At 53.6% G+C, this 24,074-nt stretch overlaps 9 protein-coding genes across 11 annotated transcripts; 5 read left to right on the plus strand and 4 right to left on the minus strand.

The window, feature by feature from the left end:
• Window positions 1-866: 866 nt before the first annotated feature.
• Window positions 867-5,274, plus strand: PV09_01505 (uncharacterized protein). Its single transcript, XM_016354403.1, has 4 exons — window positions 867-1,341; window positions 1,601-2,504; window positions 2,562-2,770; window positions 2,826-5,274. Exons 1-4 carry the CDS (start codon window positions 1,216-1,218, stop codon window positions 4,824-4,826), a joined length of 3,240 nt encoding a protein of 1,079 aa, XP_016217415.1. The 5' UTR covers window positions 867-1,215; the 3' UTR covers window positions 4,827-5,274.
• Window positions 5,176-6,797, minus strand: PV09_01506 (uncharacterized protein). The gene has a single exon (XM_016354404.1). It carries the CDS (start codon window positions 6,708-6,710, stop codon window positions 5,292-5,294), a length of 1,419 nt encoding a protein of 472 aa, XP_016217416.1. The 5' UTR covers window positions 6,711-6,797; the 3' UTR covers window positions 5,176-5,291.
• Window positions 6,798-6,962: 165 nt separating this feature from the next.
• On the plus strand, window positions 6,963-10,190 carry PV09_01507. 2 transcript variants are annotated; one of them, XM_016354406.1, is made up of 5 exons: window positions 6,963-7,102; window positions 7,273-7,512; window positions 7,569-8,683; window positions 8,734-8,982; window positions 9,196-10,190. In XM_016354406.1, exons 1-5 carry the CDS (start codon window positions 7,011-7,013, stop codon window positions 9,579-9,581), a joined length of 2,082 nt encoding a protein of 693 aa, XP_016217418.1. In that variant the 5' UTR covers window positions 6,963-7,010; the 3' UTR covers window positions 9,582-10,190. The 2 variants fall into 2 exon arrangements, with proteins under 2 accessions (XP_016217418.1, XP_016217417.1); XM_016354405.1 differs by having other exon boundaries at window positions 8,734-10,190.
• Window positions 10,191-10,840: 650 nt separating this feature from the next.
• On the minus strand, window positions 10,841-14,234 carry PV09_01508 (uncharacterized protein). Its single transcript, XM_016354407.1, has 4 exons — window positions 12,958-14,234; window positions 12,496-12,908; window positions 12,231-12,430; window positions 10,841-12,179 (listed from the first exon to the last, which is right to left on the minus strand). Exons 1-4 carry the CDS (start codon window positions 14,003-14,005, stop codon window positions 11,225-11,227), a joined length of 2,616 nt encoding a protein of 871 aa, XP_016217419.1. The 5' UTR covers window positions 14,006-14,234; the 3' UTR covers window positions 10,841-11,224.
• Window positions 14,235-15,062: 828 nt separating this feature from the next.
• On the plus strand, window positions 15,063-15,782 carry PV09_01509 (uncharacterized protein; the record flags this gene model as incomplete). Its single annotated transcript, XM_016354408.1, has 1 exon — window positions 15,063-15,782. The coding sequence occupies one exon, from the start codon at window positions 15,063-15,065 to the stop codon at window positions 15,780-15,782; it is 720 nt and encodes a 239-aa protein (XP_016217420.1).
• A 69-nt stretch (window positions 15,783-15,851) lies between these two features.
• On the minus strand, window positions 15,852-18,589 carry PV09_01510 (uncharacterized protein). Its single transcript, XM_016354409.1, has 4 exons — window positions 17,745-18,589; window positions 17,096-17,628; window positions 16,933-17,041; window positions 15,852-16,884 (listed from the first exon to the last, which is right to left on the minus strand). Exons 1-4 carry the CDS (start codon window positions 18,249-18,251, stop codon window positions 16,111-16,113), a joined length of 1,923 nt encoding a protein of 640 aa, XP_016217421.1. The 5' UTR covers window positions 18,252-18,589; the 3' UTR covers window positions 15,852-16,110.
• A 139-nt stretch (window positions 18,590-18,728) lies between these two features.
• PV09_01511 (uncharacterized protein) lies at window positions 18,729-19,622 on the plus strand. Its single transcript, XM_016354410.1, has 3 exons — window positions 18,729-18,975; window positions 19,038-19,089; window positions 19,164-19,622. Exons 1-3 carry the CDS (start codon window positions 18,751-18,753, stop codon window positions 19,394-19,396), a joined length of 510 nt encoding a protein of 169 aa, XP_016217422.1. The 5' UTR covers window positions 18,729-18,750; the 3' UTR covers window positions 19,397-19,622.
• A 19-nt stretch (window positions 19,623-19,641) lies between these two features.
• Window positions 19,642-21,020, minus strand: PV09_01512. Of its 2 annotated transcripts, XM_016354412.1 has the most exons (4): window positions 20,997-21,020; window positions 20,367-20,898; window positions 19,845-20,311; window positions 19,642-19,783 (listed from the first exon to the last, which is right to left on the minus strand). In XM_016354412.1, exons 2-4 carry the CDS (start codon window positions 20,647-20,649, stop codon window positions 19,697-19,699), a joined length of 837 nt encoding a protein of 278 aa, XP_016217424.1. In that variant the 5' UTR covers window positions 20,650-20,898; window positions 20,997-21,020; the 3' UTR covers window positions 19,642-19,696. The 2 variants fall into 2 exon arrangements, with proteins under 2 accessions (XP_016217424.1, XP_016217423.1); XM_016354411.1 differs by lacking the exon at window positions 20,997-21,020 and having other exon boundaries at window positions 20,367-20,991.
• A 94-nt stretch (window positions 21,021-21,114) lies between these two features.
• PV09_01513 (uncharacterized protein) lies at window positions 21,115-23,983 on the plus strand. The gene is made up of 5 exons (XM_016354413.1): window positions 21,115-22,056; window positions 22,104-22,197; window positions 22,261-22,378; window positions 22,538-23,191; window positions 23,251-23,983. The coding sequence occupies exons 1-5, from the start codon at window positions 21,708-21,710 to the stop codon at window positions 23,410-23,412; spliced, it is 1,377 nt and encodes a 458-aa protein (XP_016217425.1). The 5' UTR covers window positions 21,115-21,707; the 3' UTR covers window positions 23,413-23,983.
• The last annotated feature ends 91 nt before the right edge of the window (window positions 23,984-24,074 follow it).

A 24,074-nucleotide genomic window follows, 5' to 3' on the forward strand; every position in this document is an offset into this window, starting at 1 on the left:
TTAAAAAACAAGCAACGGCGTTACAAAGGGGAGGTTTCTGATACACCTGCTTTGGAATCTGCATTTCGTCACGAGAGCTCTTTGAGCTAGTCACCACAGCCTGGTGTGCTCGCTACAAAACATTCTTCACCATTTGTATTTATGACTCATTTACTTTGGGACCTCGACTCGGGAGATTTTACGGGGAGAGTGGTTTTAGTGACGCGAGAGAAGTTTTGGGGTATTATTCGAGAGGGAGAAAGGGAGGGAGAGAGAGAGAGAGGGAAAGAGAGAGAGAGAGAGTGTGTGTGTGTGTGTGTGTGCGTGAGAGAGAAGAGAGAGAGAGAGAACTTGTGTACGTGTGTGTGCGTGCGATCGAGAGAGAGAGAGAGAGAGAGAGAGAGGGAGGGAGGGAGGGAGGGAGAGGAAGAGGAAGAGGAAGAGGAAGAGAGAGTGCGTGTGTGTTTGTTGAGAGAGAGAGAGAGAGTGTGTGTGTGTGTGTGTGTGCATGTGTGAGTATGGATGCAAGGACATGTGGAGGGGTACGGCACAGGCTTTTGCGAGTGACGGAGCTGGGTTTACTAGGTAGCATTACCGGTCGATAGAGGGCTTGCTCGGTTCCTGAGCCAAATGCAATATCATCAGTGTGCTTAACACGAAGGTCTGACGGCTCCGGCGCGAGTGACGAACGGCGTGGGACTGCCGCGGCCGGTGGGCAGGAGCCTGGCGACACGTGACCGGTCAAGCACGGCGAGTGCTGGCTCGCCCGCCCAGGCCGGCCCCGCCAGCAAGTCCCGCCTGGGCTCAGTCCCAAACCCGCCGCCCGCAGGCTCACGCGCGCCCACCAACGAGCGGGCCTGAGGTCCCTCGCTGGCTGACCGGCGTCTGTCACCCTCCTCTTCTCCTCTCTGCTCGCTCCTGCTCGCTCCCTCTCTCTCTCTCCTCTCTCCCTCTCTTCTCTCCGTCCCCTCAAAGAACCTGCCCCTCCAAATCTCCCCGTCGCTCGCCGCCGCCTTTTTCGCTGTTCCCTCTTCTCGTCGCCGCCCTCTGCCCGCCCTCGCTTCTGGAATGCCGCCGTGGCAGCCTTCGGCCTGATCGCCTGCTATCTCCGCCCCTAACCCGCTGACGTACCATCGCCGCCTTGCCAGCTAGGCTACCACACCACAGCTTCACCCTCGCCCTTCCTCCACTCCCAACACCCACAAAGCGCACAAGCGTTGAGCTGCCTTTGCAATCATGGCCAGCGCTACGCCTCAGGTCAACATGGAGACACCCATCAGCGTGAGGGTGTCGATGCAGAGCACGACAAGGAAGTTCAAGATCCCGCTCGGGGATCTGAACGCCCAGGTGCTGCCGGGCAGGGTACGTACTCCCATCTGCTGCTGCGACGTCGTGATCGTGTCCTCGCCGGCTGCTGTGGCACTCGACCGCCCGTCTTGCGAGCTGCTACCGGACCGAAGCTGCACAACCGCCCGCAAGCGCTGCCTGTGCTCCGCGGGAGGTCTCCGTCGCCGCTCCCCTCCGTTGGCCGCCCTTGCCAGACCTCCCGCCACCTTCCCGCATCAGCAACCCTTGACCTGCACAGCGTGTTGCGATCAATGTGCTAACCTGAAGACAAAAGCTTCGAGTGCTCCTCGGCATTCCAGAGAACGAGCCGGCCATCTTCGAACGCTTCTCCGACTCGGCCGCTTCCTTCGTTGTCCTCGATCCCAACAACCACCACGTGTACAAGACCCTCTTCAGAGCTGCCAAGGCGAAGCTCAAGCTTCGTCTCAGAGTCACCTTCCCGAACGCTGCAAACCCCGAAAGCTCCATCCCACCGTTCAAGCCCATTGGCCTGCCTGGGACTTTCTCCTCGGCCTTCCCAGAGCTCGACGGGCTTGGCTCCGACACGACCCTCAACAGCATCAAGACCGAGCCGAACACGTCTGGCACTGCTGGCTCGGCTGAATCGCTGATTCCGATCGCAAACGGAAGTGCTGAGCCTTCCACGGCCGACGCCCCAGCTCAGCCGGCACCCAAGCGCATCTCGACCAGGCTGAGCCGCGAGGCGTTCTTCGCTGAGCTTGCCAACCTCTCGCGTCAGCGCGAACTTGCCCTCCGCGTCAAGGAGCCAGTCGTGCCGGCCACCAACAACTGCTCCTGGTCTGTGTTCTGCAATGCATGCGACAAGCCCATGGCCGACGCCCATTACCACTGCAACATCTGCGACGATGGCGATTACGACCTCTGCGAAGCCTGCGTCAAGAGTGGCATTCACTGTCCGGACGAAAACCATTGGCTGGTCAAGCGTTTTGTCAGGAACGGCCAAGTTGTGAGCAGCACTACGGAGCGCCTTTCGCCCAAGCAACCCAAGCAAGCAGAGCTTCCGGAGATGCCCGGCGCATATACCGAACACGTGGAGGAGGAGGAGGAGGAGGAGGAGGAGAAGGAGAAGGCGAAGCCAGAACCGGAAGCCGAACCGGAAGCTGAGGCTGAGGAGCCCGTTCACGAGGCAACGCGCACGTGCAACTGCTGTATCAAAGGTACTAAATGAAAACAGGTTCTAGGCTTACACCAACGAAAAGCTAACCTTCGCGCAGAGGATCAAGAGAACCGCTTCGTCACTTGTCTCGACTGCCCAGACTATGACCTGTGCATCCCGTGCCACGAGGCTAATAATCATGGCCACCACCCCGCGCATCAGTTCAAGGCCGTTGGCGAGGGCGTCTCTCTCTCCCCGGTGGCAGAGTTCCTCTGTGCCCCAGGCCGAAACATCAAGCATGCCGCTCTGTGTGATGGCTGCGACAAGGCAAGTTTCTCCGGCGTTTGCCCGTAGCAACGACTCATCCGCTGACATTCTGCAGCCAATCTTTGGTGTCCGGCACAAGTGCCTCAACTGCCCTGATTGGGACTTCTGCTCCGAGTGCATGAAGAACGCGAGCTACATTCATCCAGGGCATCGTTTTGCCCCCCTATACGAGCCAATCCCCACTCCACGCTACCACAAGGTTCGCCATGTCGGTATCTATTGCGACGGGCCTCTCTGCGAGAACAAGAGTGTCTATATCGAAGGCACTCGCTTCAAGTGTGCCATCTGCCATGACACTGACTTCTGTGCCAGCTGCGAGGCACATCCCAGCAACAAGCACAACCACACTCATCCGCTGATCCAATTCAAGACCCCCGTTCGTAATGCTACCATCACGACCGTCCACGAGGACCAATACGGACGCAGCCTGGCACCCAAGGGCGACCGCCCCGAGCCACGAGCGGAGCCAAGCAAGGCCCCAGCCAATGCTGCTACTCAGGTGCAGACCATCATCGACGTTAAGCCAGCGGACACTCCCGAGCACAGGCCTTCCAAGGAGAAGATCGAGATCAAGGACCTTCTTGCGGAGCCCATCGAAGAAAAAATCAAGGTCCAAGATCTGTTGTCCTCACCGCTCGAGGAGAAGGCCCGTCCTGTAGACGTCAACAAGCTGAATGCCGTCTTCGTCCGAGAGACCGTTCCTGACGGTACGTTGATCGGTGCAAACTCCGTCTTCACCCAAGTCTGGACACTCCGCAACTCTGGCCAGGCTGCCTGGCCGGCTGGCTGCAGCGTTCGTTACACGGGCGGTGATAACATGCTCGAGAACGTGGCTACCGAGTCGAACGTGCTCGACCGTCCAGTCGAGGTTGGTGAAGAGAGCGCATTCCGTGTTGTCCTCAAAGCTCCGCAGACTCCAGGCACAAAGATATCCTACTGGCGTCTGAAGACCCCGGACGGCCAAGCTTTTGGCCATCGTCTCTGGTGTCATGTCACGGTCGGCCTCCCGTCACAGCAAGAACCAAGTTCCCTGCCTCAGGTCGTGTCTCCGCCACAGCTCGTTCAGCCTCGGCCAGGTGAGTGGCATGACACGTTCCTCCAGCAAGCGCTGCAGCATCGCTTCCTTCGCGCACAGGCCTTGGAGAGGCAGCGGGTTGAAGAAGAGAAGATCAAGGCCGAGCATGAAGCTAAGCAGATCGCTGATGCTCGGGCAAAGGCTCACCGGGCCGAGATGCTTCAAAAGCTTTCGACTGAGATTCGCGCCGTTGAGATACAGCACAGAGCTCGTACGGCCGCTGCCAAGGCTGCCATAGATGCCGCGCAAGCCGCTAGAGCTCCAGTCTCTCCACCCCAATCACAGCCAGCTTCCGAGCTTCCTGCTCCACTCTCTCCACCTGCTCAAGCTGGCCCATCGGCGACGACGGCTCAAGGATTCGTCAGATCCGTCCAGGATCATCAGCTGCAGCTCATGCTACAAGAGCAACAAATCAGAAAGCGCATGTTGATGAATCGGGACGCCGAGATGAAGGCCAAGGTTGCGGCTACACGTCAAGCACAGGAGCAGCTCCTATTGCAACAGAAGATGAGACGGCTTGAGCTGGAAAACAAGGCACGCAACGAAACTAAGATGAGCCCCCCGGCGCAGGACTCATTCAACCAGATGGCCATGCTCGAGTTGGAGAACAACAGGCGCCTGTTGAATGCCCGCGCCGTGGCGGAAAAGGCTCCATCTCCTGTCGAGGTTGTGGCCGAGGTCAGACCGGTTTCTGTAGAAGCGGTTGAGGAGGAAGAGACCAAAGGCAAGGATAAAAACGCCATGATCTTCCCAAAACTTGACAAGGAGTCGCCCGTGTCTAGCGTGCACGACGTCTCCTCTCCCGTCTCGAAGACTGAGAGTGCACCTCTGCCCCAGCCACCGAAGAGCGACAAGTCTGACCTCGAGATCTTTGAAGATGCAGAGAGTGTGAGCCTTGTCGAGACTAGTGATGAGGACGGCTTTATGACCGATGAAGAGTACGACATCCTAGATGCTAGCGATGAGGAAAGCCCTGCATAGAGGACGAGCCATCCTCGTCGACGGTGCTAGGACATCGCAACCAAAAAAAAAAAAGAAAACCCGCAGTCATAATAGATCAAGAAAAAAACAAGGCTGGCAATACGACCAGCGGGTACCACCCATACCTGCTCAGCTATTTCTCTCACAAACCTTGCGCAAAATTGGAATTGGCCGGCGTGGTTGGTGGCGTATACGTGTGCTTCAATAAGCTAATCTCCTCTAACGTCTTTGCTTGAATTTGACCCGACTTTAGGACACTCGTTTGGAGGCGGTGGGAAGTAAGGGCGTGGGAGTTGGTCCTTGATTGTCTGGCAAAGTATGAATTCTTCGAACTTGTCTCATTGCTACAACACGATCTTCTTTTTTTTTTTTTCCTAGGTTTCGCTCTCCGTTGTAGCTATGCTAGGTAATTACTTCCGGTATGACATCACGACCTGCAAAACCTACCCTTCGACTGCGCAGTCCTTAGTCAAACGTAATCTTCGTGCCTTTAGCTTCTGTAATAGCACCTGTCGTGCGCTGCGCGCGAGCTAAAGCAGCACCAGGCGCGACGGTTCTAGCGTCGACCTTGGGCTTCTGAGCTTTCCGCTGCTCCCGCCGTCGGTCATGGCTGCTCCTGAGCGTCGCCTGCGCATTCGAGGAACCGTCGGCGACTTCCGTGATAGGAGCGTCCGTAAGATCCTGTCGTCGCTTCTCGGCTCCTCCGAACCGCTTCTTATACCTGACCGATGCGTCCTCTGCGTACTCGCGTTTGATCTCTCTGCCGAGGAGCCGGTTGACAAACCACTTGCGGCCCTTCTTCTTACTCTTGGCCTTGACGTCTGCGTCGTCCGCGTGATCGTCGCCGTTGACTTCGTTCTCGTCGCCGTCCTCGGGTTCCTTGAAGATCCAACCTCGCACGGCCGCTTCGGCCGCCTCCAGCGTGGCGAACGTCACCCACGCATAGCCCTTGCACTTGCCGCTGTCCTCGAACGTGGCCATGTGGACGTTCTCCACGGGCCCGCACTGAGCAAAGTGCTGCTCCAGGTCCTCCTTGGTGATCTCGAACGCTAGGTTGCCGACGAACACCCTCTTCGACGGCGGCTTCTGCGGGTTGCCGGCCGGGCCCTTGGCCTTGGATCCTACGGCCGTCGTTGATCCCGCTGCAGCAGCGGCGGCGGCGGTATGCTCTTCTGGCCGGCCTTCGAAGCTCTTTGCGTCCTTGATGAGCACGTTCCTTCCCGAGCGATAGAAGGGCGTCTCGGTCAGCTGCAGCGCCGCGAACAAGGCCTCGGGCCCGTCGAAGTCGACGTAGGCGAAGCCGCGGTTTGCGAACGGGGGACGTCCCCGCGTGTCCAGCGCGACCTTTTTGTCCGGCGCGGGCATGTGCAGCCGGACGATCTGCGACGGCCGGATCGAGGCCTGGTCGCACAGGAAGTCGCGCAGGTCCTGCCTCGTCGCCGTCCACGGCAGGTTGCCGATCCAGATGCTGTGCTCCGTGCGGCGCTCCTTGTGCTCTTCCTTGAGCGCGCCGCCGCCCGCTTTCGCGCCGCTCGGGGCCCGCCTTTCGACGCTTGCTTCGCCGTTCGTCGCCGGCGACGTCTCGCTCTCCCCTTGCCCTTCCGTCGTCTTGGCCTTCTTCGCCTTGCGTCGCTCTTTCTTCGACAGCGGCTCCGGCAGCGACACGTCGATCTCTAGCTCCTCGGGTATCGCCTCTCTCTTCCTCTTCTTGTCCTTCTTCTTTTTCTGCTTCTCGTCCGGTTCGGCCTCTTCAACGCTGGCCGGCACATGGTCTTCGACCTCTGCTGCTGCTGCTGCTACTACTGTATCTTCAGGCTTCGACTTTTGCTTCTTGGGCTTGTGCTTCTTTGCGACTTTTGGCGCCGCCTCGTCTTCGGACGACATCTCGTTCCCGGCGCAGCCCGAAAGAATCTCGGGGCCTGGATCGCTCGCTTCTGCCGTCTTCCTCGACGACAATTGGCGATTGCAACCGTCGTTCCTCGAAAAAAAAAAAAAAGGTTGGAGTACTTCAGGAACTTTTTGGTGGGGCGATCCCGTCGACTAAACCGCGTTTGGTAATCGAGAGGCGCCACCAACGCGACACTGCGAAAGTCTTCCAGGGCGTCGAGGGTCAATCTGTTTCATTCCCCTTTGGTTCGGAGAGCACCGAGCAGGCGAGAGAAGAACCTCAGCTATCCTCTGGCTATGACCAGGACGAAGAAGAGCAAGCCTGGCGGCGGAGGCGCGCAGGCGAAGAAGTCGAAGACCAAACCGCCACCAGTCGCCAAACCAAAGAGGTAGGCTGCGTTTTTTTTTTTTGAGTTTTCGAGACGTGTTTTGAAGTCGGATTCAACTGAGTCTTTGAGCTTCGTCGCGAGATGTCAGTCGCCGTCACTGCTCTCGTTGTTTTGATGATATGCTCGTTCTCCTTGTTGGCGCGGGCTCTTTTGATTGACCAAGAACACAGACTTACGAGGGCTCTGGCTCAGGCCAGGCCTAAGCCGAAGGGCGCAAAAATGGGCCAGGCACACGGTGCACGAACTCCGGTCGTCACAGACAACAAGAAACTTGTCGTGATCAGTGACGACTCGGAGCCTAAGGAGGACCTTTCTTCCTCACAGAAGACGCGAACGAAGCAGCCCGGCGGTGATGAGTTCACTTCTCTTCTGACCGGCATTGAGCAGGCTTTTACAGACCAGCGCGCGATGTGGGTTTTATATTCCTTTGCTTAAATTGCTGTTGCATAGCGTTGACGTCCTGTAGCATGATAGGGGTAGATCTAGGAGCAACGCCTGAAGAACAGCGGCTGGCGAACGCAATGGTCATTGAAGCAAAGACCCGCAAGAAAATAGCCCAGGCTGTCATAGAGTCGCCGCTGATGCAGTCTGCATGGATTGCCCAGTCCGAGCACACTGGACTGAGGACGTGGTTCATGTTCTGCATCTTCACCACGGCCGAAGAAGCACGTTTGGCGACTGAAGGCCTTTCGAAAACATTGAACTCTATCAAGCACCCTGACGTTGTATTCAAGGTTCAGCTGCAAGGCTGGAAGTCGTACCGAGCTATTGCAAAGAACATCGATCCCGCCCAGGCTCTTCCGCCACGCGGTGCTCAAGACATATCGGGGAATGGCAGATATCCTGCTCTGATGTCTCTTGCTAGCTCGATTTCTGCTCTCAAAAAGCGAATCAATTATCTACCCTCAACCAAGGTGCAAGATCCTCCTGTCACCAACGGGACAAGAAGCGTCACCTTACACAGTCTATTGGCTCAGAACGCAGCGACCTACCAAGAGTTGCACGCACACCAGTACGCAGGCAGCCACAGCACAATTCAGCCGACTGAGCCTGATGCGTCGGTCTTCCATCAGCCGCCGGAGTCAAATAATATTTCGCTGCATTCAGCCGATCAGCTGCCAAAGCCCATGTCCGACAGGAAAGAGGCTGTCATCAACGCCGAGAGCCTTTCGCAGATGGAGCACCGTGAAGAGATGAAGTACCAGATCCGTTACTTGGGGGAAGTCGAAGAGGGCATCCCGATTTTTGGCTGCATCTTGTGCCTGCAGCGCGATCACCTGTGGAGTGACTGTCCCGACCGAGTATGCGAGCATTGTGGCGAGAAGGATACGCACACTTCGAGAGCATGTCTAAAGGCGAGGCTATGCAAGAAATGCTACGAGAAAGGTCACTCCATTGAAAACTGCCCTTCGAAACTGCACCGTACCGCCGCAGACGGGTTCCATTGCGATCGCTGCGGAGAGGACACGCATGCCGAAGATGACTGCTCGCACATCTGGCGTGCCATCATTCCGGAGCAGATGCCCCAGCTAAAGAAGGGGCCCTTCTTGAGCATCTTTTGCTACAACTGCGGTGAAAGAGGTTTGCCATATCTAAAAGCCGATGAGTTAGACCGGGGCTGACATTCGTAGGCCATTGGGGAGGCGACTGCCTGGAACCACGTGAGAAGCCAAAATCACACTTTGACATCTTCTCCTCAAAGGAAGCTCAAAAGTTCATTGATTCTTCAGCTCCTATCACGAACCTGCTCGGCGAGACCATCGAATCAGCGCGCAAATATCAGACAAATGGAAGCGGCTTCGCCATCCAAGAGGCTTTACAAGATACACAGATCGAAAACTACATGGCTGCATACGGTCAGCCGCCTGTTCAACAGCATAGTAAGCATCAAAATTTCTCATTTGCTCCAAAGGCTTGCAGAGTCCGTCAGCAAACGTGTATCGACCAGCAAATTGTAGCTCTACCTCCTACATCTTGTCTTTCCTCGGGGAGTTCGCCGCAGCTCTCTCACGTCCAGCAACAACCTTTACAAGTACACAAAGCAAGCTCCAATATGCAGGCACACGTGAATACTCATCATTTTTCGCTCCCAGATCGTCCCGCGAAACGCGGCAACGACGGCTACGTTCAGTATCGTGGCAGCGTGCATCCTCTGCCGCCACGGCCAACGCCCCCTTCTCGTCGGCGCTCGGTATCGCCTGCACAGCGCAGCTACAACTCGCCCCGACAACGTGACGACGGATACGGCGCACATAGTTTCTCCCGTGGCCAGGGCTACTATGACAGTAAGGGTGCATACCACTACACCCCACAGCAGAATTCTCATGGCCAGCCTGCTCCGCCACCGCCTCCTCCTCCACCACCACCGCCACCGCCACCAACGCAGGACATCGACTACGGCCGTCGCAAAACCTATCACGCAGTACCGCCTCCACCATCAAAGCCAATTCGTGGTCGTCACCGACGTGCCAGGCCCTAGTATTTGTACCAGATCACCGACGTGTTCATGTCTCGTTTATTATTGTCAGTCCTGAGTACTCCGTGTGACTTCACTTCGTGATCGGCGACAGTATCTCACAAATGCATCTTGGATGACTTTGGGGACATATACATAGCACGTGCTTTGAAAGAACTTGTAGATATGCACAGAGATGGGTACTTGATTGGCTTGGGGAAACACAAGGGCATTGCTTTTTCTTTTTGGTTTGGTTACGAGAATAGTTATGATACCCAGCTTAGCGCGAGATGCGCAGGATGAAAGCATCAAGGGTTCAACGGCGTCGCAGGAGAAGGGGAAAATGTCACCGGCTTTGGCCGTCTGTCGCATATACTGCTGGCATATCACCACAGTAGAGACGCGCGTCGAACCCAGTGGTTGCCCGGATCCAGCGTCTGGCCCAAGAATCAGGGACTGGCTTAGAACGTCTGGAAGGCAGATGGGTGACTCCATGACGGGCGCTCGCAGGTTCGCGCTCGTGGATTCCACCTGGAACAGGAGAAAAAGTAGTAACTTAGCCATCCGGTCGGATGTATGTACCTTCGTCATGACCAAGGGGTATCAAATATATGAGAATATATACTTCTATCGCAACAACTGACATGATCTCCTAGTCGACGATCCCATGATTTTCTTGTTAAAAAAAAAAAATTCAACCCCCCCCCCTTTCCCCCCCATCTTCCAGCGAACCGCCCGTAATACGTGTTTTTGCGGCGGACGAGCTCCCCCCCCCCCCCCCCCCCCCCCCCCCTCGACCAGGACGACTTTGGCCATTGCTCCGCGTGATCCAGTAATGAAGGCTCTTCTCTTTTCTTTTGGCTTATGTATTGACGCCTTTCTGTGCCTGTGAAGGCGAGAGAGAGAGAGAGAGGCGGTCATCGCAGAAAATCCGCGCTGGCTACGATGCTCATGGGCTCGACCTCTCCCACGATCTTCAAGATCAGCTTGCCACGTTCGTTCTTCAGGCTGTCGGTGCGCATGGACAGCAGGTGGCCCGTTTGCCTGTCGAGATCCCCAACGGTCGGCATTTGGAATCTTCGACGACCAAGAGATTTGGTGGTCGGATTTGGGGTCGAAACGTGCACCAGTTGAACTCTGCGTCGAGGGGTCCGACCACGGATGTTGAGATGAGAAGTGAAAAAGGAGGAGCAAACATGCATTTCCTACGGGGGCAATATGGATACTAAGTACAGTGGATATGCAGGTGACTGAGGGATTGATGGCGTGCTGCACTTTTTTTTTTTTTGTATAACATATCCCTGTAACCAAACCGTATGAGATATTGCGCATTGAAGAATAGTGAAATACCTGTGTATACTTAGCCGTCAACGACATGTATCGCCTGGCTTTTCGGGAAAACAGCAATGCAGAGCTAGGCACCGTAATACAATTGTGAACTCCATCGCTAAAAAAAAAGATGCTGCACCCCAAGTACATATATGCGTATATATCTCCAGCCAGTCATGCTGCTCCTTCAAGACGATGCAGTTGAGAAAGTGACCAAGTCATGCTTTGAACAGCGGGACAACATGCGAAAAAAAAAAAAAGCCGAACATGCGTGCAACTTGACAGTTTGGTATGCGGTCAATCGCACACGTCAAGTCAACAGACTCCTGATGAGGCGCTTACTCCGCACCAGAAACGGTGCGAATGGTCTTGCGAATAGCGTCGTCGCCCTTTAGGCCAACCTTTGCAGCTGTCGTCACCTTGGTCACCCCTTTTGCAAGTGACTTTGCCGTGCCTGAACGCGCGTTCCCAGTGCGAGCCTTCAAGCTCGAGCCGCGCTTTGGAATTGCTAGAACGCGTTCTCCACCTTGTCCAGCTTCCTGATTGTCGAGACCTCCCTTTCCAAGCTTCGTAGGGGAGACGTTGAAGCTCATACCGACCGGACCGAAGGAGAGGCGAGACTGGCGCATGGCCTTTTGATCCCCAGAAGCTGAAGAGGTGGAGGACTTGAGAAGTGGCGTTTGAGATATGTTACGCGGGGCCGGTGAGCGAGATGCGGCGGACTTGAGCTTGTCGTTCACCCGACTTTTGACACTCGACATCCTCTTGGCTGGCGACATACTCAAGCGTTTTGGCGTGGCGGTTTTTCGAGACTTCTTTGGCAGGTCAGACACGGAGATGGTCGCAGACGTAGAGCGACGACGTGTGATCTTGTGCTTTCCGCCCTTCTCGTTATTAGAGTCGCCCTGAGCCGCTTTTAACAATCGGTCGGCCTTTTCACGAGCAGCTCGTTCGGCAGCACGCTTTGCTTCACGTTGGGCGCGCTCTTCCTTGCGAGATTGCGCAGCATTTGCGTCTACAGCTGGGACTGCCGGTGCGGAGCCGCGGATCTGCTTCTTCATTTTCTTGATTCCTTCCTTGGGGCCAATCTTTACGCGCTTCTTCGGAGAAGCTGAATCATTATCACCATGAATCATCTTCTCAACTTTGCGTTTCACACCATGGATCACGCCCTTGACAGCTCCGGCAAGCTGCTTGCTTTTGCTTGGTTGGGACTTCGACTTTGGGCCCAATACTCCACGGCAGTTGGACGAGCCACAAAGGCATTTCTGAGTGCTATTCTTGGAAAAAACCCTGACGATAGTAAGCAAACGGCTATCGTAGGAAGAGCATAGGAAGAAATACTCAAAATTGTAATCGTATGTCAGCTCTTCGCCAGTCATAATACCATCCCGGCCCGCGAAGAGAGCCATGCGCGGCTCCCCGTTAACAATCCACTTTTCAACACGGCAATTCGGATCACAGGAGTGGTTGACAAAGCGGCATATGGATCCTCGGGTTGCGTCAATGATCATGCCACCGTGGAAGTCCATGAGATAGAAATCCTGTTTCCTGTCAGTTTTCCTAATATCTTTCGCTACGTTCAGGTCGAATGAATATCATGTCACACCTGTTTGTCTTTGTAGTCCTCGTTCATACGTCGATCAGCCTCTTCTTGCGTGATAATCTCTCCGCAATACTCAACGATGATCTGGTTTGGCTTGAAAGGTCTCATGGCTCGAACTCCAAAACCTCTACCTTCGGTCTTAATGATCTCGATTCCTTCACCCCAGAGATTAGCCTCGGCCTTCTCCCCCTCTCGAAGACGCATGAAGTTCTTATTTTTATAACGGAACGCGAGCTCAGCAAAGGGTCGATTGCCACAATCTTCGCCTCGGTTACAAATCTGTGCATTGCATTCGTAGGACATTTCTCTGTTGATGCAGCCCTCATCACACTTGTCCTCGCACAGGCAAACAGAATGATCAAGCTTCTTCCAGGCTTTGGTGCTCCACGTCGCTGCTGCATCTCCAATGAAGCGGTCTTGTGAACGTTAGCGATTGGCGACACGGTCTCATTCACAGATACTTACTTTTGCTGAGCTTATTCCAATCTTTGGGGTTCTGCTCTTTTCTGAGGGGATTCAAAACATCGGCTGGAAGCTTATACGGAGCGAAGAACTGCGTGTCATCTACGGTCAAGCGCTTAAATGTGCCAAACATCGGCAATGGCAGAACTGAGTTCTCCTTGACAATCGCTTCCGCTTCCAGTTGCGATTGCTTCTTCTTGCTCGTGCCTTCCTTTACCGTCAGCTTGAAGCTCCTTGTCTGACCTGCATAAAGCCCCTTTGTTTGGTATACTTTCGTAATCCGAGGCGGCCGTGATGGCTTGGGCGGTTCTTCAGGTTCAGCTGTCTCTTCCCGTTTCTCTTGCTTGGGCGCGCTCTTGCGAATAATGGCAAACATCCCACCACCAGTTTCGCGTTTGAGTCGTTTTGACGGAGTATGCGACGCTTGCGCTTGCGTCGCCCTTGCGGCTATTGACGAAGCCTTGTCCTTAACCGCCCCCGCAACGTCACGCACTCTCTTCCCTAGGGAACTCTTTGTTGTACCCGGAGTTCCGAGTCTCTCGTTGGTGCCTGTAGTGCTATGAAGCCGTCTTGACGCGCGTCTCCGAACGCTGCCATCACCAACGTTCTCTTCTCCAGGCTCGTCTGCCATATCCCATTTCATGTCTATGTCCAGCGCCTTGCGCAGTCTGATCTGGGCCCCGTTCATGTTTCCTTCTACCAACGTAGCACCAGACACAGCGCGACTGCTGGCCTTGCTGTTCAGATCCTCCTTGCTACGGGTAAGCTTGTGTTTGGAGGACGATGCATTGTCGCTGGTCTCCGACGCGAGCGTAGAAAGTGATGACCTGGAACGCGAGAGTCGGCGCCCATTACCTCTCTTTGACGCGTCTACCTCTCCGCTCAGACCGTCCAAGCTGGTAGGAGGTGTTGATTGCAGTGAAGACGCGCCGACGCTACTCCTGGAAGTAGTGAACTGGCCGGCAGGTGGAGGAGGTGGGCTGTCGCGTGCCACGACTGTGATGTGCGAGAGTATACTATCCTCCGAGTCTGAAGAGCTTCCTCGATTCATGGTGACGATTTCGAGGTCGTCGTTCAAGGGCTGTCGATCTGCTTGGGACGAAGGTTCGCGATTAATAGCGCGTCGGGAGGTTGGGCCGCGGCTATATAGTAGTGCGTACAATCACAATTGAGGAAGAAAAGGTGAGTATGTTGCCGTGGAGAGCGTCAGCAAATCTTTACCATCCTCAGGAGGGCTAGTAGATCGTGCCTAGGGTTCATGAGGTGAAAGGAGGTGGTTGACGATAGTGCTAACTTAACATAAACAGCTTCCGGGACGCGGGAGGCTACGCTCCTAGCCGTGGCACCCAATCAACCACTAGCATTTACAACGTCCCACGACCACCAGGAGAGCAAGGCGGGGTCAAATAACATAAAGTAAACGATGTCCAACCTTCACGATCAGTATGGGCTCTACAGCAGGATCATGGATCACTCAAGAATTGTGTATTACCGCTATTGGATCGAATGGAACGGCACTCTGTCCATATCTCGCTCGAACAAAGGGGCAGTCTACGGTTTCTACGGAATGCAAAACAATGCAGCACCGTCAAAAGACCTTTTCTAAACATGCTCAAGTACCTCTTAGCTTGTTTTCACGCTGTTGAGCATTTGTCGCCATGAGGCTAAGCCTCTCCCAGACGCGAATGGGACTTGAACTCCTGATATCTAGGAGACCAACCCGTGACTTGTAAGATCCAAGTCCTTCAACCTCTTGGAAGAAAGACCACGTCAGTCGACGACTTCATCGTCCCTTTAATGAGTTTTCAAAGCTGAAAATATTGTACCATGCAAAGTAGCCCCCGGACTTGGACTATGCCATTAGATACATTGGAGCTTCAAACTGGCAACGCCACCAGGGAGGTTAGGTATCGAGGCGTGAATAGATCACGGCAATATTTGTCTAAGCCATTGTGTAAGAGGTCGACAAGATTCTTTGCTCGTTCTTCGCGCAACTGAACTTCCTCTTCCTCTCACCTTTCCACTTCCAAGACTTTCCATTGCAGGTTCAAAGCACTCTCACATGCACACACAACCAAACACAGACGAATTGATACTTCGTCACCGTTATGAGCACCTTCAATCTGAACCCTGGAGAAATATATCGAGACGAGAATGGTCAGCTTTACGCGGTGGAGTATTTACCTGTGCCTGAACTAGCACAAGACCAGGCGCCTCCTCCACCGCCGCCACCACCACCTCCACCAGCAGCAGCAGCTACTGCTCCCACTGCACCGTCACAGCGACAGCCTCCCCCCTGGTCGATCCCTCCACCGCCACCAGTTCCTCGGGGGATGTACTACACGAATGCAGAAAAACAGCGACTGAGAAACGGGGAAGTTGACGCCGTAGCTCTGGCTAAGTCGACAAAGCCCGCCGACAGACGGCTGATGGCCAAGCTGGCCTTCTGGTGCCCCGATAAATTCCAAGCTCTCAAAGACTACTACCAGCCGGCCTGGGCGTCCGCCTTGATTGAAGATAACCCCGTCGTCATGCCGGCCTCGTGGTACCAGCCCGAGATAGCGGGCAAAACCTTGCGCCGAGTCGAAGGGCCCGTCGCCCGACAGGGCGAGGTCGTGGTCCGGGTGCGAGACCGCCATGGTTGCGAGGGCACTTGGGTCGTGAGGATGTTCCAGAGCATGGTCGTCGTCATGGTCTCAGCATGCAGGGATTTGGGTCACGATGTTTACACCACAAAATTCATGTACGACGGCGCGTTGATCGGCTGGGGAGCCACGCCTGCAGACCTCGGCATGGAGGACCGGGAGATCGTTGAGCTGTATGATTAGCCCACGTCGATGTCTTTCCTTCTGCAGTTACGACCTTTGGGTCTTATCAAAGCTCTTTTTCGACGACACTCTCCGAGTACTTTCGAGGTCGATGTCGCAAGACTACTTCAAGATAACCAAAAGACATGGTACGGGCGTCCGGGAACAGGGGGAAGGGGGTGGAACAGATAGTGTATTACTAGAAAGGAAGCTCTTTCTCAAACAGCGTACTCGCTAAATAGCAGCAGCACAATGAAGAACACTTGTATCATCGAGAAGGAATAAGTGAGCTTCAAGACGTTATTCCACAATCCGCACCTTTTTTGACCCCTTGTGTGTGAACAGCAGACTACGCGGCTCTTGCGTCAGGTGACTGAACTTGTGTCATGCTCTGCATCTCCATTCCATTGCTTCCCCGCTGTCCCTCTTTCGAGGATGCAGCGGACTTTTTGCTCTTGCGCTCACCATATCGCTGATCTCCTTCCTCGTACTGCTTCTTAAAGTTCAAATAAGTGGGCGGTCGTGGGCGGTTAAGCATAACAATCCAGTTCTTGATGATGTTACCCTGCGTAAATGGTCGATGTCGATCCTTCTTTTGGAATCTGCGGGACTGCAAGTATTCCCTCGTTGTTTGTGCCGAGCCGATCAGACCTAGGTGGTAAGCTGTCAAGGCGAGAGGGTAAGCACCAGCAATTACGCCATAAATAGCCATGGCAAGGGGAACTCCGCGCGTTCCACGAACAGCATGTATAAAGTCGCCGCCATATTTATGTTTCCAAGCAAAAATATGCCCTAGACTGAATCCGATAAGCATTGCGGCTAGAATCCACCCGGAAAAGATGAACGCGAAGAACTGTCTGTAATTGCGACGGCCGACACAATTGTTTAGCCACACACAATGATGATCTTGTGTTTCAATACAGTTGTCACATGTTCTGCAATGATGCGTTCGTGGTGGTCGCCAAATGTTGCATGTTTTGCAAAATTTCGTAGGGACCTCCATTGCTGCATTTGCAGAAGTCGCTGAAATAACCATGGTCCAATCTGTTAGAGAAGGACCCAGTGTCAAGGGGTCCTCATTAGGATTAGGTGGTGGGAAAGGATGTAAGTTGCGAGGTAAAATCTAGGATGTGTTAGACAAGTTTGCATGAAGGTGCTTCGACGACATTACCCCAGGGTTCGATAGAGACGCATGAATGAACGAAGAGAAGCAAATCAAAAAGACATATGCAAATAATATGGGTATCGCAGGTGTTATAAGGTGCCAAGTATCGTGTGCTCTGACAAGGGGTGTTAGAGAAGCATCAGTCTCTGTTGATACATCATTCACTTACGAGAAGACAAAGAACAAAACGGCAGGAATTACTATTGCCAAGCCGGTTCCAATGTTGATCGGGACCTCTCGAGCATTCTGGAAGCGGCCGCCCATAAAAAACCGGGTGTTGCCAGAGAAGTACTCGTAGTTCTTCCCCAGCTCGCGTCTGACCACTTCCTTCGTCTCCTCCTTTGTGATCGTACGTGGCGTGGGTGGATCAGACTCTAGCTTCTCATGCCCTTCTTGTCGCCTGTTTATTGACGCACGGCTATTACGATTTGACATGATGAAACTGTTCCTGAACGACCGTGGGGATCGTGGTGACTTTTGAGTCTGTTGATTCGGTACATTTTTGAACGACCGGGTGAGATCGAGGTTGTTGGGTCTGTGTCGTATCGGCGAGACATCTGTACCAGCTAATGGAGCCTCACTCCCGCCTGCGCTTCTTAACGTGTCTGCGCCACTGGGCGAAGCATTCGCCGTTCCCCTGTCTGGCATATCCGTAATGTCGGTTGCCCGTGATACTGGACGCTCGTCGAGTCGCAACCCCATCTGCAATCGCAAGTTAGTGCGATCTTCAAGAGATTTTGCAAGAATTCTATTTGGACAGGACAGAAATGCAGCACTCTTCAGCAACCTGATTATGATGAACGTGAAGTCAAACTTACCACAGCTGTCTGTGCCATATTGGTGCTTGTTGTCTTCGTGCTTGCAGCCGTCTCGGGTGCGCGACTCTCCTTAATTTCACTGGTCGGTACAGAGCGAGGAGTAAGTTGATTTGAGGCAGGACGTGGGCCTCTTTGCGCCTGCAGTCTCTGCGATGACATGGGACGGAAGAACGCGGACGACGTAAGAGAAGGTACGTGTGTTCGACTTGTACGGCTGTACGAAGACGGCGGCCTTGATCCGGTCGCGCTACCGGGCGCTCTTCTGGATGTCGCGCCCGTCTTTGCCGTTGCTGCGGTTGACGGTCGCGACGGAGGCAGTCCGGGTTCACCAGCAGGCCCAGTGACGCCCTGAGGTGTACCTTCCCCCTCGGTCTCTGGTACGTCGGACATGGCCGATGATATAACGCTCATGGCTTGCCCTCCTCTACCCGGCGCCGCCAGGCCCGTCGGAAACGAGGACGTGTCGCTGTCGGATCCCAAGGATCCGGATCTGGTAGGTCTGCTCATCACACAGACTTGACTTGTACGATTGAGAGGTGCGATGTAGGGACACACAAGGGCATGGTCTCCTCAAGACGGAGCAGGAGAGGTCGGGACGCAATGTCGAAGTGCGGATGGCTGCGTCGACTCAGGCAGAAAAAAAGTATAGAGAATTATAGGAAACGGGGGGGAATATATCAAGCGTCGCAGGATGGACAAAGAAGGGGAAAGACGGAGAACAGAGAACGAAGAAACTGATCCGTCAGCTCTGTGCCGTTGAAAGAGAAGATGGAAGCAAAGCGCGCAGAGTCACGAACGGGAGCGAAAAGAAGAATCTGAGCACGACGGCGCCGTGACAACCTGCGACGACCAAAGCTGGTGTTCATCTTGTCGAGCCCCCTTGAAGTGCCTGCAGCGCGCAAACGAGCCCATCCCGATTCGGCCTAGCGCCCACAGGCCAGGTCAAGTGCCAAGATCTCGTGAGAAGCCGGTCCGAGCCAGCAACAGCAACTTTCGCTGCGGCGTCATGCGAAGCTCACTCCACCACACTTTCACTCTCCACTCCAGCTCCAAGACACTCCAATTGAGCCTCAAAATGTACTCAATTGCTGCCCGTGTTGGCCTACGGGCTGCTCGTCCTGTCGCTCTTCGCACGGTCGCTCGCCGATTCGAACACAGCGCCAGCGCTGCCGAGCGAGGTCAATCGAAAGGTGCTCTGCAGCAAGGTGCTAAGCGCGATCCTGAGCTCTACGTGCGTGCATACCGATGGCTTGAAGATGGTTGGATGTGCAGCTAATGGAACACTCTCTATAGATCCTCTTTGCCATCATGTCTGGCATCATTGGCATTGCCGGCTGGCACTTCTGTAAGGACCTTTGGGCCTTGATAACCCACCTCATCAAAGCTAGATTGGGTGCTAACAATGCCTTCTATCTGCAGCCCGATCACCAACCACATCTGCATCCGAGAAGACCGTCGCAAAGGTGCCTGACTCGGAAGCGTGGAAGACTGGCCGCTCCGCCATCTACCAGTACCACCCGGGAGGAGACACCAAGCAGGAGCCAAAGGATGCGCCGTCCACTCTCAGCGTGGTCATCGTGCCAAACGTAAATCTGCCAAAGGAGCTGCATGAGAAGTATAACAAGTACGGCAAGGAGGGCTTCGACTATTAGACCAAAGATTTGCAAGCCGCGATGGCGTGACTCTCGCTTTGGGACGGATTCTGGAAATGTCGGCAGAGTGTGATGCTGAGTATGCATCTTTGTACAAATGAGAAATCTCTGGCATGTAAAAGAATCGCACTTTCTTTTGTGTACTACACTGAGCTAGAGGTCCTACGCACAGAAATCGTCACACTGCCCTTTGCGTTGCGAATTTCCAAGCATTTTGCGGACCCCCCCCCCCCCCCCCCCAGTTGTTTTGCTTGGAAACGTTGTCAAGCTTTTCGGTCCTCGTCCACATCGTCATCCTCATCATCCAACGTTACCTCCTAATGGTGCAATTTCTGTATTTGTGGACATATTGAAGTGATTTTGATCCATGTACTCCATGATCGTATCCTATGATTCAAGTAAGCACTTCGCCGGGAGAAAGGCGTAAAGCCAATCGGAGAACACCCACCCAATTCTTGCACTCGTGAGGAATGCCCCACCCGTCGACAGCAAACCGCCTCCCGTCAGGCTCATCCCTTGGCCACTCCACGCTCATATCACCACCGCACATGATTGTTTGTCGAAGGTAATCAAAGCAATGGTGGAGATGCTCTGCATGATCTCCTTCATTAAACATTTGCATAATCGCCTGTCGCGTTAGCTCGCCGTGTGTCCCGTTTTCGGCGATAGAGTCCAGGAACAGCCAGGTGAAACGTCGAAGCTGTCCTAGGCAATGCAGTTGGTGGAATACAGCGATGGAGTATATATCTCCATAAGGTGTGGCTTCGCCCGGTGGGAGGCCGTACTCGTGCGGGTTTGGTATAAAGACGAAGCCTCTGCCTGGAGGAAGCAGGGCGTCCCACGCTGCGTCCGATTCTGGGTCTGGTCTACGAGCGTAGAGCTCATCCTTTTCAAAGACGACGCGGGTCGTGGTGACTTACTTTCTCTTTAGCATTTTGGTCATGAGGCTTGTGGCAGAGGAAATACCTACGTGGAGGAACTGGCGATGGGATCAACCGGCTTCGACTCTTTTGGTACGCATATGGCCCTTGCAAAAGAAGAAGCCCGAATATGCAAACACTCAATAAACCTACGGCTATCTTTAGGTTTCTAATCTTGCGCTCAAGCGATCGCCTGAACAAGTATTCCTGAGTCGTCTCGTGTATTTCATCATTGGCTTCGTGATCACTCGCTTCTGTGAGTCTCTTTTGCTCTTCTTCGTCGTCGTTTCGATTTTTGAGCACTGCTTTTCCTTTGTTCTTGAAGTTGAACATTTTGAAAAGGGTGGGATAGAATGGTCAATCGCAGGATGCTTGGTGAGCGACTTCAAATTCCATTTTGAAATGTTCAGCGCAAACTGAGGCAATTGATTTAAAGCCGCGGTCGATGACCGATGCAGCACATATATTAGGCATGTCCTATTGAGTGTTTCACCTTGTCCTTGCGTACAAATGACCAGACCGTGAGACGAACTTGGTTCAAGAGCCTAAACTAGAAGCCGGCCCGCCTGTGATGGATCGTCACTTGAAACGTGACCCTCGAAAGTAAGCTTCCGCGCATTGCTTAGTCTAGAAAGAATTGCGAGCTTGGATCGCCAAACGAAACACGGGCGAGCACTCACCCTGAACTTGGATCTGAGAGGAAGCGCTCAACCAGCTGCTCGACGGCAGCGGCCCATCGTCCTAGCCAGAGCATCTACGGCATGAGTGAGTCTTCCGCACTGGGACGGCCGTCTTGGAGCGAGGAGGACGGGGCAGGCGAGCCGCAGCTGAGCAGATCAAGTACTGCTGGGCGAAATTCACATCACTGCCCTTTCCGCTCCGCTGTCCAGCCAATCATCCATTCTCGGGCCTCCCTCCACGTACTACAACATATTCACGGAGCATAAAAATGTTCGATTCGGTGCATGCCATGGGCCAGACTGTTACCCGTTGAACGGGGAGATGTCTGGCTCGCCAGAATATCTGTTCTGCAGTGGGCTGGACAATTTATCCCAATCCAGCACCGATCGACTCCAGCCAGCGTTATCATCAAATGCAACTTCTCGCACAGGGGCTGATAGATCATGCGGAGAGCGGGCTGACACATAATGGAACTAGCTGGTAACGAAAAATCTTTATCGTGGAGCCTGGAGGCTTTCATTACGTACATATCTTGCTAGTATGATCGTTGTGGAGGGCGTGGCCGGAACAGTCCGCAAAATAGCGGATTTGAAACCGGCCTCTGTCTATATAAGCGCCTGGAAGCGTGGTTCGCGGGTGTTGGGCACTCAATAAGTCAAAAACCTCACATTCATCGATCAGAGTCCTATCACGTGCTTACCTAGATCAAGATGGCCCTTTCAACCTCAACTTATTTCAACGTCCTGAAGGACACCGTGCCTGACGACAAGTCATTGCCTGCCTTCATGGTGTCCTATGACAGAGGCTTTCTACCTCGTGCAGAGCCTGTCGTCAGCTTACCCAAGGAGTTTGAGCCATTGGAGACTATACTGTCCAATATGCCGATTAAGAAGGCCGATGGCACACCTGGGCTGCTGGCTACATGTGAGCTTGGCGAAGCTGTCAAGAACTTCCCTGACTTGACTGATGCTATTGAGAAGTATAAGGAGGATCTACCACTCATGAATGCGCTCTACCGAGACTACTCCTTCTTGGCCTCAGCTTATCTACTTGAACCATGTTAGTCTCCCACCTAGGTTCTTGATCTCACGCTCACATCGACCCAGGTCATGGTCGGTTCATGAAGGGTGAGCCATATGGTTTGGCCAGAGATGTGCTTCCCGCAAACATCGCTGTGCCCATTGTTAAGGTGGCAGAAATGTATGTTGACCTTTGGGTGCCAAGGAAAGAGGATTCCTCCTGACATTCTGACTCGTGTTGTAGTGCAGGCTTTATGCCGTTCATGGAATATGCGGGCTCATATGCCCTGTTCAATTACCGCCTAGAGGACCCTAAAAAGGGTCTTGAATATGATAACTTGCGCCTCATCAGGGCTTTCGAAGTAAGTCATAGAACGTGGCAAGGTGTTTCGCCTTTCACGCCTCTTGCTCTAAGTTGCTGCGATTTCGTTCACGGATAGAATGGAATGTGGTCCAATATTTCTATGTCCAAGAAGCGACTCAACTATGATAGACTAGGGCTGACAGGTTGTACGCTGCAGCATGGACTTGATCCCAAGTCCTCTGAGGCGGGTTTTGTGCTCGTGCACGTAGCCATGGTGAAACACTCTGGTGCGCTCGTATCTGCCGCCATGGATACTCTGAATGCGTGCGCCGACTCCAACCGCGTAGAGTTCAACAAAGCTCTAAAAGGCGTCGTTGATGCGCTCGCCAGAGTCAATACTGTCATGAACGAAATGTGGACAAAGTCAAAGCCACAATCCTATACGTCATTCCGGACGTTCATATTCGGCATCACCTCCCAGACCATGTTTCCAAATGGTGTCCTGTACGAAGGCGTTGGCAACGAGCCGCAATATTTCCGCGGTGAGTCCGGAGCCAACGACAGCATGATTCCACTCTGCGACAATCTGTTGCAAATCACCATGCCTAACACACCGCTTACGGAGATTTTGCGCGACTTCCGCAAATACAGGCCTGGGAACCATCGCGAATTCCTTGCTTGGGTCCAGGCTCGTTCCGAGAACATCGACGTGCGTCGCTTCGCTCTTGCAGACAAGGAAAGCGCTAGCTGGTATCTCAAGTGCCTTAACGAAGTGCGGGATTTCCGGTGGCGTCACTGGAACTTCACAAGGGAGTACATTCTGCGGAGGACGAGGCATGCCACTGCCACGGGAGGATCGCCTATTGTTACGGTGAGTACAGTTCTAGTCAACTTTCCTTTCTGGAAGACAAGTGAACTTACAACACGCAGTGGTTGCCAAATCAGTTGCAAGCTGTACTCGATCAAATGATTGAGGTCGAGCCTCTTTGCAACAAGACGGCGGACATTGAGGAGATCATGGATCTAGTCAAGTTGCAGAGCAACACGCTCCAGAAAGATGTGAAACGATATATTGAGGAACGTGGAGCCTGAGAATTTGCAGATGACCTGGGTATTGGAAGTAAGCAGTTGGAAGAAAAAAGAACAGATAATAGTTAATTTGATGACGACGATCACGTACGGATACGTAGAGATTTTAGATCTAGCCAAATTCCGACGACAGCACCTTGCAGTAAAAATCAAGGTCGCTGAGCTTCCTCCGACAGGTACCGATCCATTGGAGCGGCGCAGCTTCTGGTGTTTGGAAGGTTACATCGCTGTCTTCCCGTGCCGGTGAGACGTGGTTCTCTTGCTCCTTGAAGTGTGCTTGGCATGAAATCAAAGGCGTTTGCAGATAGCTGCGTCATGGCACAGTTGATCGAAACATCTAGCTTTCGACTGCTGTTTGGTGGATGCGCAATGAGACTTAGAGGAGAACGTACTCGATGTCGAAAAACTTGAAAATTTAGGTGAGCATGCAAATTAAGTACGAATGTCCAACAACAATATCTGGAAGCTAGTTAAGCGTTTCAATTTAGCGTATGTAGCTAAGCGCCTATAGCTATGAGAAAATGCTTATTCTGGACTTCATATTGTTATAGCCTTTCAAAATGGTTTAATGAACATAGACCAGCCATTAAATTTTTCCGTTGCGACCAAAAGTAAGTTGATATCAACTGGGATTCCTCGAAATGTTCATTTTCAGGGCCCGTGAG

This window comes from Verruconis gallopava, assembly GCF_000836295.1.
Source record: "Verruconis gallopava strain CBS 43764 unplaced genomic scaffold supercont1.4, whole genome shotgun sequence".
Lineage (NCBI taxonomy): Eukaryota > Fungi > Ascomycota > Dothideomycetes > Venturiales > Sympoventuriaceae > Verruconis > Verruconis gallopava.